At 43.8% G+C, this 18,648-nt stretch overlaps 2 protein-coding genes across 4 annotated transcripts in view; one reads left to right on the top strand and one right to left on the bottom strand.

Moving 5' to 3' along the window:
• Positions 1–1,426: 1,426 nt before the first annotated feature.
• slc25a29l (solute carrier family 25 member 29-like) lies at positions 1,427–10,493 on the top strand. 3 transcript variants are annotated; one of them, XM_071896861.2, is made up of 4 exons: positions 1,427–1,810; positions 3,774–3,817; positions 5,826–5,909; positions 7,050–10,493. In XM_071896861.2, the coding sequence occupies exons 1-4, from the start codon at positions 1,777–1,779 to the stop codon at positions 7,818–7,820; spliced, it is 933 nt and encodes a 310-aa protein (XP_071752962.2). In that variant the 5' UTR covers positions 1,427–1,776; the 3' UTR covers positions 7,821–10,493. The 3 variants fall into 3 exon arrangements, with proteins under 3 accessions (XP_071752962.2, XP_071752965.2, XP_071752963.2); XM_071896864.2 differs by lacking the exons at positions 1,427–1,810; positions 3,774–3,817 and adding exons at positions 4,479–4,631; positions 5,496–5,539; XM_071896862.2 differs by lacking the exons at positions 1,427–1,810; positions 3,774–3,817 and adding an exon at positions 4,829–5,539.
• Positions 10,494–10,517: 24 nt separating this feature from the next.
• Positions 10,518–18,648, bottom strand: part of fancm (FA complementation group M) — a 54,005-nt gene continuing 45,874 nt past the window's right edge. Inside the window, exons 14-24 of the mRNA XM_071896876.2 lie at positions 16,005–18,360; positions 15,790–15,872; positions 15,206–15,274; positions 14,838–14,991; positions 14,284–14,436; positions 13,883–13,989; positions 13,157–13,659; positions 12,973–13,066; positions 12,427–12,790; positions 11,631–11,925; positions 10,518–11,159 (exon numbers count right to left, since the gene is read on the bottom strand). Of these exons, the coding sequence (XP_071752977.2) occupies positions 11,033–11,159; positions 11,631–11,925; positions 12,427–12,790; positions 12,973–13,066; positions 13,157–13,659; positions 13,883–13,989; positions 14,284–14,436; positions 14,838–14,991; positions 15,206–15,274; positions 15,790–15,872; positions 16,005–18,360 (4,305 nt within the window). The 3' untranslated portion in view covers positions 10,518–11,032. The remainder of the gene's footprint in view (positions 11,160–11,630; positions 11,926–12,426; positions 12,791–12,972; positions 13,067–13,156; positions 13,660–13,882; positions 13,990–14,283; positions 14,437–14,837; positions 14,992–15,205; positions 15,275–15,789; positions 15,873–16,004; positions 18,361–18,648) is intronic.

Genomic DNA, 18,648 nt, shown 5'->3' with positions numbered 1-18,648 from the left:
TAATCCAGGAAACCATGGCATTGTCCATGTTTCTACCCAAGTAGGTGGGGTTGGTACGGAAGAGGATTAGGGCCACGTGAAAAATGTATTTGAGTTCTGAGAAAAAAGTCAGAATTCTGAGATTAAAGTCAGAATTCTGAGAATAGTCAGCTGACTTTATTCTCAGAATTCTGACTTTAATCTCAGAAGTCTGATTTAAAAGTCACACAATTAAAGTCAGAATTCTGAGAATAAAGTCAGCTGACTTTAAAATGACTTTTTCTGACTTTTTTCTCAGAATTCTGAGATTAAAGTCAGAATTCTGACTTTTTTCTAATATCAGAATTCTGACTTTAAACTCAGAACTCAAATATTTTTTTCACATGTGGCCCTAATCCTCTTCCGTAGGCTGGATGGTGTTGAAACTACTAGAGAAGTAAAAAAAAATGGATGCAAATTGGAGGTGGTCCAGAGAGTCCTTCACCAGGGGTCTGAGGTGCTGCAGGACCTGCTTCTGAAGAGGAGCTGGAAAACCTCCGCTAGCTGACTGGCACAGGCTCTGAGCACCCTGGGGCTGATGCTGCTCTTCTCTAACTCCTCACCTGGGTGGCAGTGATGGAGCAGCTGGGTAGTGGGACGGGCTGGCGGTGCTGGGGTGCAGGGAGGATAAGGCACAATCACTGGCTGAGCAGATTAGCAAACCACAGTGCCACATGGCTTGCAGCGGGCTAAGTGAAGAGTGGGGCGGGCCCAATGTTGGCAGGCTTGGAGGAGGTGGCTTCCTTCCAGTCGACACTCGAGGAGCACAAGTCACTTGTGCCTAGATGTGTGTCTCAGGAAGCTCAATCTGAACTAAAAAAACAAAAACAAACAATCTGAAATTATAGTAAATTGTTAAAATCAATCATAATCACATTCAATTTAAAGCCATTGCATTCACGTACAAATTACTTACTAATTCAATTTTTGAATTAATTTAGTCATGTTTTGTAATTTAATGGTTCAATTACAACATGACAAATTAATATTTATGCAATTCGCATGCAATATTTGCTGGTACTAATCTCTTTCATGTCAGACTGTCCTAAACCTGCTACACTACTGTAGCCTACATGGATTCTTAAATTGAGTGTTATTCCCCTTTAAATCCAAGCTGTTTTTAGATTAATTATCTCAGTTGGAGAGTCGTGCACGGTGATGATACTGTTGATTTTGATGATGAGGAGGCATAGCTATGAGGAACTTTGAATGCCGCTCTCATGCATGGGAGTAATAGTATAACCTTATACTCTCATGCTCTATCCGGGAGCCAATGAGTGAGAGGGGCGGACAGTACCAGCTGGGGGAGTTGTCTAGTCCCAAATGATCCGATTGGGCTTCCTCTAAAAGGGCAAACACACTTCTTTTTCACTTTGAACTCCCCCTCCTCCTCCTCTGGCGGCACAGAAATAGAAAGGTTTGGGGTAAAGAACACATCTAGTGTAGAACCGAGGACACATCAGCAAAATAAAGCGTCTTATCTGTCTGGTTCACTTCGCCAGCTACGAGTCCGTGCGATTATCATTTAGTCTTGGAGGAGTTATCTTACGTTAGCACAGCATCAGCAAGTTGTAAAGCCTTAAGGAGGCTACTGAAAAGAGTTACCAGCTTGGCTCAACACCAAGCCGGGTTTTTGTAAATATTTTAGACCGACTCCGAGCCAGAATTTAAAGCAAAGTAATCGCTGAGAGCTTGTGAATAACGTTGGCTGGCCTTCAAGTTAGCTTGGCAAATTTAAACCGCTAGATTTTTGAGGGAATGGCATTGGACTTCGCTGCGGGGTGCGTAGGAGGTAAGTAGTTGGTATTGATGTTAGCTAGCCAAGTTAGCCAGGTTAACCGAGCTAAACTTAATGCAAGAAACTAGCAACCAACTAGCATTAGCATTAGCCAGTTTGTATTTTTTCATTCTCGAGCAACGCGTGGCTACAGTGATTTGTCGGCTGCACACACGCCCGCTGCCACGTCTCAGTATTTACCAACAAGTCAGGGTGGGGAAAAAAAAGAGTTTGTGAATTTGCACACTTACTTACTTCACTATTTGTAAATTCTAGATCTAGCCTCGAGGTGTGTGAAGTTACATTCCATACCTTGTGCTCATACTGGGAGTGGTGCCTCTGTTTTGTGTTGTGGGTGTGAATGTATGTAGCTTAATTTATATTAATTTACACAAATCCATCAACATGCACAACTGAATCATATTCCTAAACCTAATATTATAGTTTTGTTTTACAGAGTCAGTATCACCAGGATAAAGCATAATCTTTTTCACAGTTATTTGGCTAACTTTCTCAACCTGATTTGTGAAATAATCCCCACGCCTATTGTAGTCATCATCACGCTTATTGTGGTCATCATTACACATTTGGGAGTTTTATGTGGACTGACTGATTAAAGTAAAATAAGTTCATGCATTCATGTTCGAACAAGGGCAGTAGTCAGTCAAGGTCTGCCTAGCCTAACCCATGGGAATCTTGTCAGCTGTTTTGTCTGTGCACTAAGCCAGGTATTCCCAAACTTTATCAGGACCCAAGGACCCAGATAGACACACTTTAAACCACATGACCTCAAGGTTTTGTCTTAGAGATCCCCATGTAAGGAGAATTGTCTAGTAATAATTTGTCATTCCCAAGATATTAGGGCCACAGAGATGGAGCTGGGTTAGTATATAAGCTAATACTACACTGCATTCACTCCTCTACCACCACTAGGCTAAAACCTGCATTATTGTTTAGATGGAGATGGGCTATTTCATTATAACTCATTAATTCATGCATGCCTAAGCCTTCCCCAATGCAAGCTGCTCACACTGCAGTAATACTAGGAGGAGTACTTAAAGTCTGGTTGTGACTCTTCAACCATAAGCTGCAGGCTAGTACACTATTGCAATTCAGTATTATGAACATCCATAAGAGTATGAATAGTGCTACATCATCCTTAAAATTACTTTGTTGAAAAGCTTTTTGTATGGTATTGTTTTCATACATTACTATATCAGTAATGACAAAGATTGAGTGGGCAAACTTGGTGTTTTTTGTAAATTTTTGGTTTATTACCATATGGCATTCGGTAGATGCTTTAATCCAAAGCGCCTTACAGCACCATGAGAGCATACATTTTTAATGCCGTGCTCTACCCATGGAGCTACAGGATCTGCTGCTTTTTCACCTGCAGAACTGGGAAATATAGATATTTTACTTGGACAGAATAATGTTCACCTTTTAGTACACACACCTCCCCAGAGAAGTTCAGCAGCAGTCAACCTCCAACATTATGCCCTGTCCTGTATATCCGCTGCTACCACTGGTATTCAGGTTTTTTTTTCCCCTCATGGCTCATAATATTGCTTTCTTGGTCAGAAGTTAGTTGTTGTATAATGCTTTTCCCTCTTGCTGGCATAGATCAAGGACAGGACACTGTTAGGCTTTCGTCACTGGGCACAGTGCAGTGACCAGCTGATTACTCTGTCAGCCTCGGGGTGGGTGGGCTGTTTGTTCTTGCATGATGAAGCACTTTATCTTAAATCATCCTCTCACCAGGTGCATGTTCAAATAGCGTTTCCAGCATATCACCGCAATGGATGAATATTTAGGATATCTATTGTATGTAGGCTTATATGGCTTTATATCCAAGGCTTGTTCCATCAGGACTACACCACATTTTTTAGCCGAACAAACTTGTAATTGAGATTGATTCATTAATCGCATTTTTAAACCCTTCGTCTGTCACATCTGACAATTCTAACTTCTTTTTCAGGTGCTGCTGGTGTTTTGGTTGGACACCCTTTTGACACTGTAAAGGTGGGTTTCTGCACCATCATCACCATTATTTACTCATGTTGGGCAACGAGATTAGTCAGTGCTTAGCTATCAGATTTTGTAAGTCGGACCACTGGGCTGGCAGCCTGAGTTTGAATCCAGATGACGTAGAGAGGTATGAACCAGATAATTGAGCAAGAGGCATGAGCCCCCTCTCTTTACTATATGATTGTTAGGCTAAGTTGTTTGTGAAACTGTTGCAACCATATATTTTGGTTTTAACCCCAGTAGATGGCACTAAGCTCTAATATTGGGCTTTTGGACCAAAGAACTTTTACTGTACTATTATGAGTCATATTTTCTGTTGGACATTTAGTGTATTCTATTTTGGTAATGTGGTATAATTGAGATAATTTCAAAATTTGTCATCACCATGCCCCTTAAATGTTAGTATCTGTCAGCACAGCATGATAACTAAATAGATAAATTAACATAAGTAGATTATGTAACACCTCTTACAGATTGAACAAGGGATAACTTCAGCTTCTTAGTAATGTTGGCCATTACCAAACAAGTTAGGCATGTTGTGCCGGCTAATTCGTTACTTGTATGTTTTGCTTGTTAGAAGCGCACATTGAAGTTCAGAAAAACGGCATGCATGTACTCGCAGCCATTGGCTTTCAACGAATTTGTCACTTATGTAGGGGCATTGACTTCAGTTATTAGCCCTTTGCCACGCAACGTGTGGTAGTCAGTTGTTCTTCATTTCACTTACATTCTCATTTTGACTAACACCAGAGTTACAGGAAGTGTGGTAAGCACTAAGCAGGTTGTGGAAACTCAACTATGTATTGAGGTAGAGTCTATCCTGTTTTACTCCTACTTGCCTAATATCTGTGTCCTAAGTCATTAGACCTGCTTGTTAAAGCTGCACTAGGCAAGATTTTATGTAAACATACACCAGTCTTATCAGCCTAAATCATGAAGTGGGGCTGCAGCAGACAAGAATGTCCCATCCCCACTAATTGAGCCACTATACTGTTGATTCACCCTATTTGCCCAAACTATTATTAATATATTGTCGAGTATGGTAACTGGTGGGACATCTTCTCTGCACACTGGAAGTGATGAATTGAAACTTAACAGCGGAATTCAAAACCTGCTTCTAAACAGCGAGTGAGCGCTCCATAGAGAGAAAACTGCACCCATCAATCAGATTTTCTTCACCAAATTCACCCTCACCAGCCACTAGGAACTAAGAAAATGAGGTTTGAGGAGTGTGCAGTGCGCTGACATCACATTACACGATTTATGGCAAACTGAAGACCTCAAAATTGAAACGGTTACCCCTCGCCGCCATTCGCGACCACGAATGTGTGAAATTGCCTAGTGCAGCTTTAAGTTATCTTGTACCTTGTAGCTCAAGTTAAAGGAGAGAATCACAAGCTACGTTCTTGTAATATTTCATCTTGCAGTTAGTACACACCTTAGATATTTTGCATTCATTTTGCTCTCATAAATCATTCACTTGATTTGTTTGAATAGGCCAGACCAGTTTTAAATATTGTGTACATTTGTTTAAAATGGCAGCATTCGCTTTGGAGCAATTTTGGTTGAAGCTCTTTTCTACCTTGCTTTCAATGTCATTTCTCCCTGAGCTGGTGTGTGTTGGGGGCTGGGGGAGGCTGTCTTTAACAGCAACAGTGTCACTTTGTTGTAGATGGGAGAGAGAAATATACAACCTCTCCACGGATATGTGACCTAGTAAGTACGGTCCAGGTCTTCTTTCTCTCACCCAATGTCCTGTCTTGAGCTATAGAAATACAAAGCACAGAAGACGATTTGTCTTGTTACCACTTCATTTTTCCTCCTTCTGTGTTGCACCCCTAACACCCTTTCTCCTCAAAGAGCCCATTTCAAAGCACTGATGCTTGTTTTTTGTTTTTTTTTACATTACAATATGTGGTTTGTAGTTGTTGTGGTCCTCTTTGGTCTTGTAGGAATGTCTATTACTTTTGTAAAGGACTAACATGAAGACTTTCACCCTCAGGTGAGACTTCAAGTTCAGAATGTGGACAAACCTCTGTACCGTGGGACATTCCACTGCTTCCAGTCCATCGTACGCCAGGAATCGGTAAGCAAATATGTCTTCTCAGGCCTAGGCCTCTGTGTTTCTCGGGTATGGCTGTTCACGTTGTACTGGTTTGAATATAAAGCAAATGAGTATTTATTTGGTTACCATTTAAAAAATATCTGAGGTGTGAAGTAAGCAGCATGTACCATGTAGTTTTCACCACGTGTCTTAGCATGAACATTGAGCAGAATGGACTGTGCGCTAATTAAAGTGTCCAGTTACAGTCCCGTCTTTTAACACAGGCGTCAGCCTATGATCAGCCAGCCTGTTCCTAACATGGGGGGCTGGGGGGACATATCAGCTAGCCAGGGTCACCCAGTACCTTTTTCCTGCGTGGGCTAAATTAAGCTTTGGACATTTTGCCATTTGAGCCGAGTGGAGCATGGTCTCTGGGAGTGAATTTATTGAGGCTCTTTCACATAGAGGTATAGGATGATATTGAATCCCACAGTACAATGTTGATGTGTTGAGTGATTTCTGTGTGTGAGGCTAGAGAAAAATATCTCTACATGTTTTACTTGAGTTTGAGCATTCCACTGCTGCCTCTGACAGCTTCAAGGCCATAGAAAGTAATTTGACTTCATTCCATCTTTGAGATAAACGTGAAATACCATTCCATTCATACTTTTCACATCTTCTAACTTCTCTTGTTACTGTGATTGCATGGTGAGCACACTACAATTACACTACTACACTACTACTTTGGACAGTTTTTTGTCACCGCATCCTCCTGCAGTTTTTATGTTGCATAGAAGTGTGCTATCACTTTTGTAGGCCTTCCTTTTTTACAGTTTTTGAGATATTTAAGTTTTACGTTTTCCAACACACACTAATGACAGAATATTTAGATGGGGTGATGTCATCAACTGCTGTGGTCACACTGCACATTGTTAGAACACACACACACACACACACACACACACACACACACAAAGAGACCATTGCTTTATCAACAAGCACACAAACCTAATCTAGTATTGTTACTGTCTGTCTCTCATTTGAACCCCCCTCTTCCTTTTTTGTGCCAGTTGACTGAAGTACTATCAATTTACTTGTCCCCACGCCGAGTATGTGAGTGTGCGCACGTGTGTGAACAAGCCCTCACCCATCCTGCTAATACATGTCTTTCTGTTTCCATAGATGCTTGGTCTGTACAAAGGCATCGGCTCTCCAATGATGGGGCTGACCTTCATCAACGCCATAGTGTTCGGCGTCCAGGGCAACGCCATGCGCAAGCTGGGCCGTGACACGCCGCTCAACCAGTTCCTTGCCGGAGCCTCCGCTGGAACCATCCAGTGCGTCATCTGCTGCCCCATGGAGCTGGCCAAGACGCGCATGCAGATGCAAGGAACCGGGGAAAAGAAGTCCAAGAGGAAGCTGTATAAGAACTCCCTGGACTGTCTGGTGAGAATCTACAGGAAGGAGGGAATCCGAGGTATCAATCGCGGCATGGTGACCACGCTGATCCGCGAGACGCCAGGTTTCGGTGTGTACTTCCTGGCTTACGACACCTTGACGCGCTCGTTGGGCTGCGAGCCAGAGGACCCTTACATGATCCCCAAGTTGTTGTTCGCCGGTGGAATGTCCGGTATCGCTTCCTGGCTCTCCACCTATCCCGTGGATGTGATCAAGTCCCGTCTCCAGGCGGACGGGGTCGGCGGGGTCAATCAGTACAGCGGCATCATGGACTGTGTCAGGCAGAGCTTAAAGAAGGAAGGGTGGCGGGTGTTCACGCGTGGGCTGACGTCCACTCTGCTCCGTGCATTCCCGGTGAATGCCACCACATTTGCCACCGTGACTCTGTTCTTACTGTACATGCGGGAGGGGGAAGAGAGCGGCATGCAGGACTGTGAGCCGCAGGCCGCCCCCCTGCAGCCTCTGCAGCCACAGGCACAGCCAACCAGCATGTAACCTGGTTTAGGATCCCGTGTTAGTGGTGGAGCCCTCTGCGCGGCAGTGAGCTGTAATGCAGCAATCAGCAGATTGGTTTTGCCTAACATGGCTTTGATGGCTGTGAGGAAGTATAGAGGGAAGTTGCAGCTTCATGCAGATCTATGATCTGTTTATGGGTTTCCACAGTATAGGTGAACTGATTCTAGGTATCTGTCCAAGGAGACTCGATCCTTGGAGCTTCTGCCAAGTGACCACTTGTAGTAGCTTCAGTCCATTAGGAAGCTATAAATAATATATATTTTTAGATGAAAGCTGCACTTGTAAATATGGTCTCTTTTAAAAGTCGTTGGTTTTGTACAGAGCAGGGTTTTTTTTGTTTGTTTAGTTTTAAGTAATTTAGGAAAATTGACGGTTACCACAACATTTACTGTACCTGTTACAGTAACAGATAAAATTACACTGCTTGGCTTACCCCTAAGAATTCAAAGTCAAAGGAACACCTACTCTTTAATGCTGTGTTCATGCCATGAAGGAGTATTTGTCCAGAATTCATAAAGATGCCTGAAGTTGTAGAGTATGCAAAGTTGTTTTTATTACCAAGAGGAAGAGTACAAACCTTCAGTGTCCTTGTGAATGCTGAAACATTTGTGCTTTTCCTCTTTGCAAACTTCAGTGCGAGGTAAAGAATAACGTTATTGTTTGACATGAGTTTGAAGCAGTTGAACGCTCCGTTATATTTTCTCCAAGGTGCCTCGTCCAGGTCAAGTCCTCTTAACATTTACCCCTGCATAGTGTGAACACAGCATGTCAAAGTCTTCATCGTAATGGTTACAAAGGCAACCTTATACATGTACAGTACATGTATGTAGATATTGTTGTATTTATATGTATTTATGGCTTTTTCTGAGGTTGCACACTGTATGTAGTGAAATGAAACTTTCCTATGAAAAGTCATGTTACTGCAGAGTCCCAGGGATTCTTCCAACTAGTGATCCAAGAAAATACTATGATATTCTAGTGCGGATCCTGTTGAGAGGTGTGTGAGTTTTTAATCAAGTGAAAGGTTATGCTTGGCTTTCTCGTTTTTCTTTTTGTCCTTGGTCAAGTTTAATTATCTGCCATTCTGCAATTTATGGGAAAAATTTACAGGGTTAGACATTGGCTGTTACAGTCTTCACACTGACTGCAGCTCAGCCTGGATATAGGCCAAGCAAGCAGATGTTTCATCCAGATCTAATTTGGATCACAAGTGAAAAAATTAATTGTTGACTAGATGCTGCATTTTTCCCTGCAACGTTTAATTAACATTCCTTTGACACAATCATCTAAAACCAAATCCGACACACTGTTCTGTATGTTGTAGTGTGTCCAAAGAAAGCACCTTATGGTAATCATTAGAATACTTGTATCCAATTAGCACTTGTAAGGTTAAAAAGAAAAATGCTTGGGGATTTCATTTTTCACTTTACAGTCACTTTAAGTTAATGTCATTCTTTATATTTTAAATTCCCACCCATTTCAGATTCTGTTACAGTGTAGAGGAAATGGTTAACTTGTTAAAATGGATGGGCTCCAAGATAAACTCCCTATTCATTGACGTAAAAAAGAGATGAACTGTGAAATGCAGCATGACCTTCATCTAATGCCCTAAATGATGAGCCTTCATCTCAGTCTAGTAACCTAAATGGTGAGTTGTGCAAAGACATACAAAGTCTACACTGTGAATTTGGCCCTGTGTTTTGCCTGTATATTTGTCTCTATTTCATCCTCTTCTCTTTTGCATAAGTGTAAAGGTATGAAATCTCAGTTGGCTGCTGAATTAGCTTAATACAATCCTGTATTTTCCCTGTTTGTCGCTGTTACATATATTCAAGCCTTCAAACAGTTGTGCATTTTCTAAATTCGTCTAGCTTGGTCTGACTGTACTGGTTGGATGATACATGATTGCTGACGTCTTTGTAAAAGGGCTGCTGATAATGTTGCTTGTGTGTTCTGTACTTGTTTATATACAGAATTTTGCATCAAAGCGGCATGTAAAGTATGTAGTTCTCTCAAAGAATGGTAAAATAAAAGTATTTTTTTGTCATACTTTTCTGAAAGATGAGCTTCTTGGTAATGGTGTTATTACAACAGTAGGTTCTGCATTTGTCATGAGATTTAAAATTTAATATCAGCCACCCAGCAGATAAATGAGTTATGTTTCCATGATATTTTCCAGATCATTCAAGTGGCCCTGGAGAACTCCAGTAATCCAGCAACATGATTTGATTCTTTGTACTAACAAAGAGGTGATCCCTGATGCTTAATTAACAAAATACTTATAACCCTGTGACATGGTTTGATTACTGGTATGAATACTAGCATGATCCCTCCGACCCTCTCTGCTGTTGTACTAAAGAAATCTTTTCCCTCCTCTCACCAAATGGGTGTATAATACATTAACACAAGAGCTTTATCAATCAGGCCCTCTCCTTTCCATTACAGTTTTACTCTGACTAGCAGATAACAATAAATCATGTGGTTCTGTCATTGTGTGATGTATGAGAGTAAAGGCTGTCCTCTAGTGGTGATAGGTTGATATCACAGGTTGGGGACTGGAGAACAGCTCAAATTGACCAAGGTGGGACACAAGACTTCAGAATACAATCAAGTACAAAAATAGTACTGTTTTATTAAAGCAATTTGACATTACACATTTAGTCTTTTATTCAAGGATAGGATTGCAAACATATGGATCCATTATTTTAACAAAAAGTAATAAGTTATTCAAGTGTCAATCAAAAAATTGATTGATTTCTTATAAGGATTTTCATCAAATCACTATATTGCCTTAACACTATCTGGCAGGATTAGTGCCAGTACATCAAGTTTTAAGGGAAACACTACTAACTTTAGAAATTCCTACATGTTATAAAATACAACATAAAACAAATGTTATATGCTATATAGGAACAACCCTTGGTATAACATATACAAATTGAGTGGTATTCCCCTTTAACTTATTGTGCAAGAAAATTGAGCCATTATACCGAGTCCCTTTTCATTCGGGTACAACATCAGATAAAGTCACTTTGGAGGATGCCTATGACTATGGAAGTGCAAAGGAATGGATAGTGAAAGAAGACTGAGGGCAGGGAAAAAAGAAGGGAGTATAAGGAATACAAGGAATGAATGGGAGAAACGTAACTGCGACTTGTAGAATTCACATAGCGGCTTTTTCGTTCACGCCGCTAGCTGCTCTTCCTTGCTACAGATGTGTTCAAGAGGAAGGAGTCGCAGGAGTAGCGCAGGCAGCGGTAGATCTCCTCCGCTCTGAACCGACTCATACACCCTCCCTTCTGCAGGGCTTCAATGGAGCTGCAGGGGGAGGAGGAGGAGGACAGGTTATAAATACAGGAGGGGAAAGAATGGACTGAAATCTCCGAACAGATTTTCTTTTGGGCTACATGTTATTACAACAAACCCGATTCTAACTTTAGCTAAGCATGATGTTCTTGTCTGCACTCTTTGCTGTAGTATACCTTCTCTGGTGTTCAGTTAAGAACACATGAAGAAATAGCTGATAGTGTGAATCAGCGTTTTGGGGTCATGTCCTGTAGTTGGTTTGGATTATGTTCTCACTAACAAACTGCACTACAGTTTGCTTTGAGGACTGAGATCCACGTTTTCAGGAGGTCTTGTTGCTGTTATTTGGTACGCAACAGAGTTCAAATGACATTGTTCTGATCTGCCCAAACAAACTGGACTAAAGGAGTAAACGCTTCAGAGTTTGAATAAACCGCTCCAAACATGCTTGGTGTGAACGCACCCTGAAAACATTTCCCTTACCTGTTTATGAGGTGGGCAACTGAGCTGAAGTTGTGGCTCATGTTGAGGGCGTGGACGTAGCTGACCGAGGGCAGGGTTAGGTAGAACTGCAGTGCCTGCTGCCTGTGCTGCCCTTTGACCTCCAGGGGAACAGCGATGCCCTGGCCTTTCCGCTGCTCCAGCCGTGCCAGGTCTGCCAGCAGGGTGGCGGTCTCTTCAGGGCCGTCGCTCCACAGCAGACGCACCCCTGTCCGCACCAGCGCAGCCACCGTGCTGTCGTAGTAACGTGTTCGCTGGAACGGACGTGACGCCTCACCTGGGACAGCATGGCAATTATCAGAAAATGAACACATAGATCTCACACTAAACCAAACTGACTGCCTTACTATGTTCACATTTGTGCACTAAAAATACATGATGGTATGGTTTAACACATTAAGGTTATGGTTATTAAGCATGTACTTTGTCACTAATGATGTGTAAACTCATGGAATTAGCTACTGAGAGGAAATCAACAGGAGAGAGAATTCCTGTGATGCAGAGCTTCACAGATCATTTGGAACATCATATCCAATATGCTATCTTTTCCCGTGGCATATGTACCCGTATTCACACTAGTCTATTCATAATGTGGTAAATTTATGCAATTCACATTACAAATTCACCATATGTCACAGGATTTGCAAACATAAACCCGACGGAAATACCTACAAAATATACAGTATGAGACCCACAAATAAATGGTGACAGTTTGCAATTATGAAGGAAATATGACTTAAAATTTGTCATGAAAAGCTTCATCAGCAGGCTGACACACCTGGCTTGGTGCGGTCCTTCTCCACCACCAGGCAGACGCGCTCAAACAGGCCCTGCAAGCTGTTCACCCTCTCCGCCAATCGCTTTCGGTTCTGCATTGCGGCCAAATCTGACTGGCTGTGCCTCTCCACCGCCATGCGGTTGCTGACGATGAAGTAGCTGCCGTCCAGTGAGCAGACGTGGACGGCGGCGGCGTGGCGCTGACGCAGGCTGGTCATCAGCTCCACTCCGCTACTGAGGCAACGACTATCCACCAAAATAGAAACGGGCCCAGATGGAGCAGGGGACTCGCCTATAGACGAAGCCTGTCCCACGGCCGTCTGAGGCTGATGCACTGAGGAGGAGGAGGAGGTTGAAGGTCGTGCCTGGAAAAAGTAAAACAAACGTAAATCTGGATAATTTTGAGTTTTCATGACACCACTTAAGTATCTGGCTTAATAACACAACCGATACAATATCTGTGTGCCTTCATAATACCTCTTACTTCTGGAGATAGTGTATGACTCTACAGACAAGTGTGTATATGTCTTATCTTGTTTCCTTTTACCTGTGGTGGTTTCCTGGAGGTCAGCAGAGACTCAGACTCCTCAAAGTCCAGCTCATCAGACAGCAGAGCCTGGTTTTCTAACCTCTGGCGACACCTGCAGGAGAGAGTGAACAATGCACTAGTTGATGTGCATGAGTGTGTGTGTTTGTGTGTGTGTGTGTGTGCATATGTGAATTTCATTTACCTCTCATTTTGCTGGTCCTCATTTGCTGATCCGCTCTGCCCTCTACTCAGCAGTGAGACCTTTGCTGCTATTGTCGAAGAGGAGGAGGGAGCTTTCTGCTGCTGTGGGTCCTGCTGTACCACCTTTGGCCTGACGGGGGCAGCAACATCCTCTTTGGTCATCACACCGCTCTCTTTAACAACTTCCTCCGTCTCCTCCTCACTGGAATCATTTATGCATATGATCCGGGAGCGCTTGGTTTTCACCCCAGCTGTATGTTGGGGAGCTCTCTGCTCTGTCGGGGATTCAGCTCCAGCTCTAGCCCCGGCTCCGGCTTTTGCCCTGGCTTTGTGTAGAAAAGCTCTGCGTCTGGTGGCGTACTGCCTCCTGCCATCCACGTACGAGTCCTCGGGGATAAGTTCGATGACATCTTCTTCGACCTCTTCCTCGCTGCTCCCCAGCTCCTCCACCTCACTGCCCACCACAAAGCTGTCCTCTGCATAGGTTTCATCCATCTCAGGCACCTGGGACCAAAGGTTCAGGTTAGGGGCATAAATCGGAACTCAAGATTTAGACCATAGCTTGACTAAATCGCTTGATATTGTGTCTCTTCTTAAGTTTATTTACATCATCTGTAAATACGTAAGAGTTGTAAACAAAATGAATCAGACAAAATCAACTCTGAGAGGCTTTTTCATATTCGGCTAAGCGAAGAGTAACAGAGAAAATATAGATTGTTCCATGTACCTGGGAGAAGATGTCCATGTTGTGGTGCTTTTTGTAGACCATTTTGAACTTGCCAGCGAGTGCAGGGCTTCTCACTGACTTCATGTACACCCCATGCATCTCTGAGTCTGGTAGAGAGAGGAACAGACAGGAAGACAAAGTGTGTCATGGCAGGATTCCCTCTGCCTCCTCAAAATGAAATACTTAAAGCCCTACATCTAATTCATTAAAGTCTTAAGATAACGTCACAGGTTTTGTTGCATGTGTGAGTCGGAGTCACTCGGAGCCATAGATAAACATCTCATAAATGAATAAGAAGTGCATACTGTATCATGCAACACTATATAACAAATGTAATGTTAACTAAACTTGATGATGCTGGGTATGGTGGAGAAAAACCCATGTTAAGCTCGCTGCTCTACCGTTGAGTCCCTGGGATAAGTGTGTGTTGTCCACCACGAAGCCTTCCAGAGAGCGGTTCTGGTCTTCCCCATCCTCTTCATCAGACGACACCTCTGCACCCTCCTCCTCCTCCTCCTCCGACAGCTCCGCTTCCTCATCCAGGAAGTGACGGCCTCCTCGGCATACGGCACGCTGACAAAGGAACAATGGGAAAATGTCAACGGATACTGAACGCGTCCATGCAGCTGACAGACATTTATACAAAATTGACATTTTCACGTAAGCAGGAAGATGTAATTTCTTTGGTAAATGTTAAATCTGTCTGCCATGTGTGGTGAAGACTATTAAATGATATACATTCCACTTCTGTACCTGCCACGCTCTTGTCGTGGCAGAAGATAAATACCGACACAGTTACCGCTCTCCGGCTTAAGTGGAAAATATCTACGCCAAGCAGGGAAATTTCAGTGGAATCGGAAACAAACAATAACCTGAGCTGTACACGTTTTCCTTCATTGCGTTCAGTGAAATGAAAAGGCGAAGAAATAAATCAGATAAATCAGATTCAGCACACAGCGTCCAGCAGGGCCACCTGTTGCCAGACAGACCTTGGCTTTGCCCTGGAGGACTCGCTGCCTCACAGGTCTGTGTGCTGCGGGTTTGCATATGGACACCGAGTCATTCTGGAAGTCATCATCAGACACAGCCTCCCCCTCCGTTTCATCAGACTGGAAAACAATCACAAACACAAATCAGTCGAATACTCTACTCTACACACTTATGATGGTTTATGGTACAGCATATTATTATTATGAGGATTTATGGAAATCATCACAAGTAATCATCACAAGTAATGCGGAGAATAACGATATCAACCATATTAACTGTGCTGATTAAGTTAAATCATGTGACATGCTATAATGTGAATGAAGCAAATCTTACTATATTAAGAGCAGCTGGATTTTTCCTGTTCACTAGCAGAGGAGAGTCCACATCACTGAAGATCTTGGACTAGCGGAGACAAAACATATTATATGTGTACAGTATATGCACAGTCTGTACACAGTACCTGCGAACAGTGTGAGATGTCAATGTGTTGATCTGTTGTCAATAGATGTTAGAGAGACTGAATCAAAAAATATTTATAATCTTTTAAAGCTAAAATATTTCGACAAAAGCTCCCGTCTTAAAAGCAGGCATAGACAGGGACAGAAAAAACAACACATCATTGATCTGCTGAACAGTGCAAGCTGGTTGTCATGACAACTGCAGGTACCCAGGAAATGATGGACAGAGGCATACTGAACCGTCTGTATCAGATATCTCCCGTCTTGGTAGGTTATACTGCACCACAACACAGAGATGAACTGATCATTCATAGCTCAGATTAATTAAATAAGTGAGTATCTTTTGTACGCATCTCATTCACCATCATTCAACAATAAAAGTCAGTCAGAGAATAACAAATCTTTGGTTAGCATACGTGTCATTTTGTGTGATAAGGTGGAACTGTGAGTGTTACTCACTGCTTCTGGAGAAGACAAGGGGTTGGCCTTGGTCTGGTGTCTTCTTTTATGAACCACAACTTCATCCTCACTGTCACTGTCACCTGAGAAGGGCGGAGAGACACAGAAACATGCAGGGATCTTGACAGCAGGTTCAGATGTGAGTGGGGCAAAACAAACTGATCCAACATAAAACTTTAAGGCTGAAAAATCTTATATTTTCAGAGTAAACCAACCTGGATGAGGCGGAGGGTCGAGCACAGAGACAGATTCCTGACGCAAACTGTCTTCCACGCCCAGCGTCTTCTGCCTGGCCGTGACCCGTCTCTCGGCCTCAGCGGCGCCGCCCTCCTGTTTTCTCCTCTTCAAGCTGAAGAGAGAAGAGGGGGTGCGAGGCCCAGAGGGACCGGGCATGAGAGTCCGCCTCACACCCAGTGATGTGATTGGAGATGGGAGAACCCCGCCCTTAGAGGTCAAAGGTGAAGCCAGAAGATAGGTCATTTCTCTCTTCCCGTGCTCTGACAGGGTTAGGGGGGTAGACAACTTGGATTCACTGGAGCGTTTACTCGGTCTGTGGAAGCTATGACAGGGAGTGGAAGAGCCAGAGATGGCCGGCAGAGACACTGTGGAGGCAGCCGCTACTTCCTGCTTTTTAGCCCGGGGAGAAGCTGCCATAGATGGGGCAGGAACATCTTCTTCTTCTACATCCTCCTCAGAGTCCTCCAGTGAGTAGCCCAGGTCAAAGTTCACCGAGAAGAAGTCATGGGAGCTGTCAAACGACTCAGGGTTTTGTTGCAATATGGGGGATACACAGTGGTTTGTATTTACGTTGTCTGTTGTGGAATTGTCTGTTACATGTTTACTTGATGCTGCTGTGTGTGTCTCTAATATATCAGCTTCTGTTGTGTTATCTTGTTTTATGTCTGGACAATGCTTAGTGTTATGGGTGTTTGTAGCCCTGGGTGTGAGTGTGGTGTGCAAGGCGTGAGTAATGTGTGCTGTGTTGGCTGTCTCATGCATGTGTATTGTGTTTAATCTATGTGTGCTGTCAGTTAAGTGTGTAGTGCCAAGTGTGTTCATGGGGATATGTGTGTGTGGAGTGTCTGGTGTCCTCTTTGCGCTGTTAGCGATATGCTCGGTGCCAGGCGATGTATTGGGCGTGATGCAGTCTTCAGGTGTGGGGATGTCTGGGATGGTCATCTGCAGGAAGGCTTCGTCATCCCCAAACAGATCCATGCTCTCATCCTGCAGATGATCTGGAGGCTGAGGATGAGGCGGGCCATGGAGGTGAGGAGGGTGCGAGTCCGTTTCCTCATCCATACCATCATCCGTCAAGTCTGGCATTTCCTCATTCCTAACATCGTCCCAACTGTCGTTCTCCTCCTCATCCCCGCCGTCAAACTTATTTTCCATTTCCTTGTTCTTCTTAGCAGCCCCATTAACCGGTTCCTCCAAGGACTCACTGTCAATCTCATCGTCCATCTTCTCGTTGATGCCGTCATCCCTGATGTCGTGATCATTATTTAGTGCTTCGTCCCCAAAGACCTCATCCCAACTCGGACTGACGGCCGCTACACCGCCCCTGTCAACCGGAGGTTCTGAGACTGCAGGTGAGTGGGAGGAGAGCTGCTGCTGACGAGGTGAATCATGACGGACTTTACTGTCCTCTACATCCATTGGAGCCACATCTGACTCGGCCCTGGGGGAGGCATCGTCATTGTCATTCATCATCAAGTCGTCGTCGTCGTCCACATCCAGAGCAAAGTTGACCTGGAATGGCTGATGAGGCCCCTGGTTCTCCTCCGCTCGTTCAGGAGAAGGAGGAATTGATGTAACGGTGACGGCGGCGGCGGCGGCGGCGGCTGGCCCAGGGTCATAAAGTGAATCCTCTAAGTCGAAGGTCAGTGATGGTGGAGACCTGGACAGGAGCTCCGCCACGTTGGCCAGGATGACCCTCAGACTCTCCTCTCTCTGTCTTCCTGGGAGGAGTGTGGTGGGGGAGGGAGCAGCAGAATCCCATTTAGGAAGATAGAACATGGCCTGAAGTTCAATGTCTTCATCTAGGCCAGACTCACTATTGTCAATTTTAGTGATCAGCTGTGAAATACGGTTTAAATTTAATGGATCGCTGACTGGACTCTCTGTTTTTTCGATATCCTCGCCTGGAGATTGGCTCTTTGGACTGTCAATCTCCTCAGTAACCATGACACAGTCATCATCCATGTCAGCAACTGGACGGTCATTGTTTGAGGGAAAGGGACAAACTGCCTCAGGTTCTGAGTGATCTCTGATGTCATCAGAAGGTGCCTCAGTATCATGCTCTACAGGAAGCTTGTCCTTTATCATAGTCAATGGAGAAACTAACCCCATTCCTCGTGTATTCTCCCTCTCTCCTTCCTCATTGATACATTCCAGGTCAGATACAGAGGGGTGAGGGGGCTTGGGTTTGCTCTTGGTAGTTTTGGTGCAGGTCTTTGTGCTCTTCTGTCTCTTCCTGTAAGAGGTCTTGTCCATCTGTCCTTCCTCTGTGTGGGCAACAGTATCAGCTTTGTGTAGGTGAGGAAGGAGCTCCTGTTCGTAACTACACTCTCCCTGCAACACAGACACACACACACAGACACATAATAGTCAAATAAGAAAATGTCACACTGAAGAGAACCAAGGTCAGGCAGCTAAATCAGCCAATGGACTTGCTAACCCTTGTGATAGTCAAGGAAGCCAATTTACCAATCAAAGAGCTTGTCATGTCCAAGATGAATCCTGTCCAAGATGTAATCAGGAAAAACTCACATGGGAATATCTTGTGGCAATTAGTGGGTTGTGTCACCCACCTGTTGTACAACAATCTGAGTCGACCATCTGACATAAGAGACATGTCTC

Source organism: Centroberyx gerrardi, chromosome 17 (assembly GCF_048128805.1).
Source record: "Centroberyx gerrardi isolate f3 chromosome 17, fCenGer3.hap1.cur.20231027, whole genome shotgun sequence".
Lineage (NCBI taxonomy): Eukaryota > Metazoa > Chordata > Actinopteri > Beryciformes > Berycidae > Centroberyx > Centroberyx gerrardi.
This window is presented reverse-complemented; position numbering and strand designations above follow the sequence as displayed.

Coding starts and splice junctions, on each gene's coding strand:
- slc25a29l (XM_071896861.2), top strand. CDS start 1,777: ATGGCATTGGACTTCGCTGCGGGGTGCGTAGGAG. Junction 1,811..3,773: donor CGCTGCGGGGTGCGTAGGAG/GTAAGTAGTTGG, acceptor CTTCTTTTTCAG/GTGCTGCTGGTGTTTTGGTT. Junction 5,910..7,049: donor CCATCGTACGCCAGGAATCG/GTAAGCAAATAT, acceptor CTGTTTCCATAG/ATGCTTGGTCTGTACAAAGG.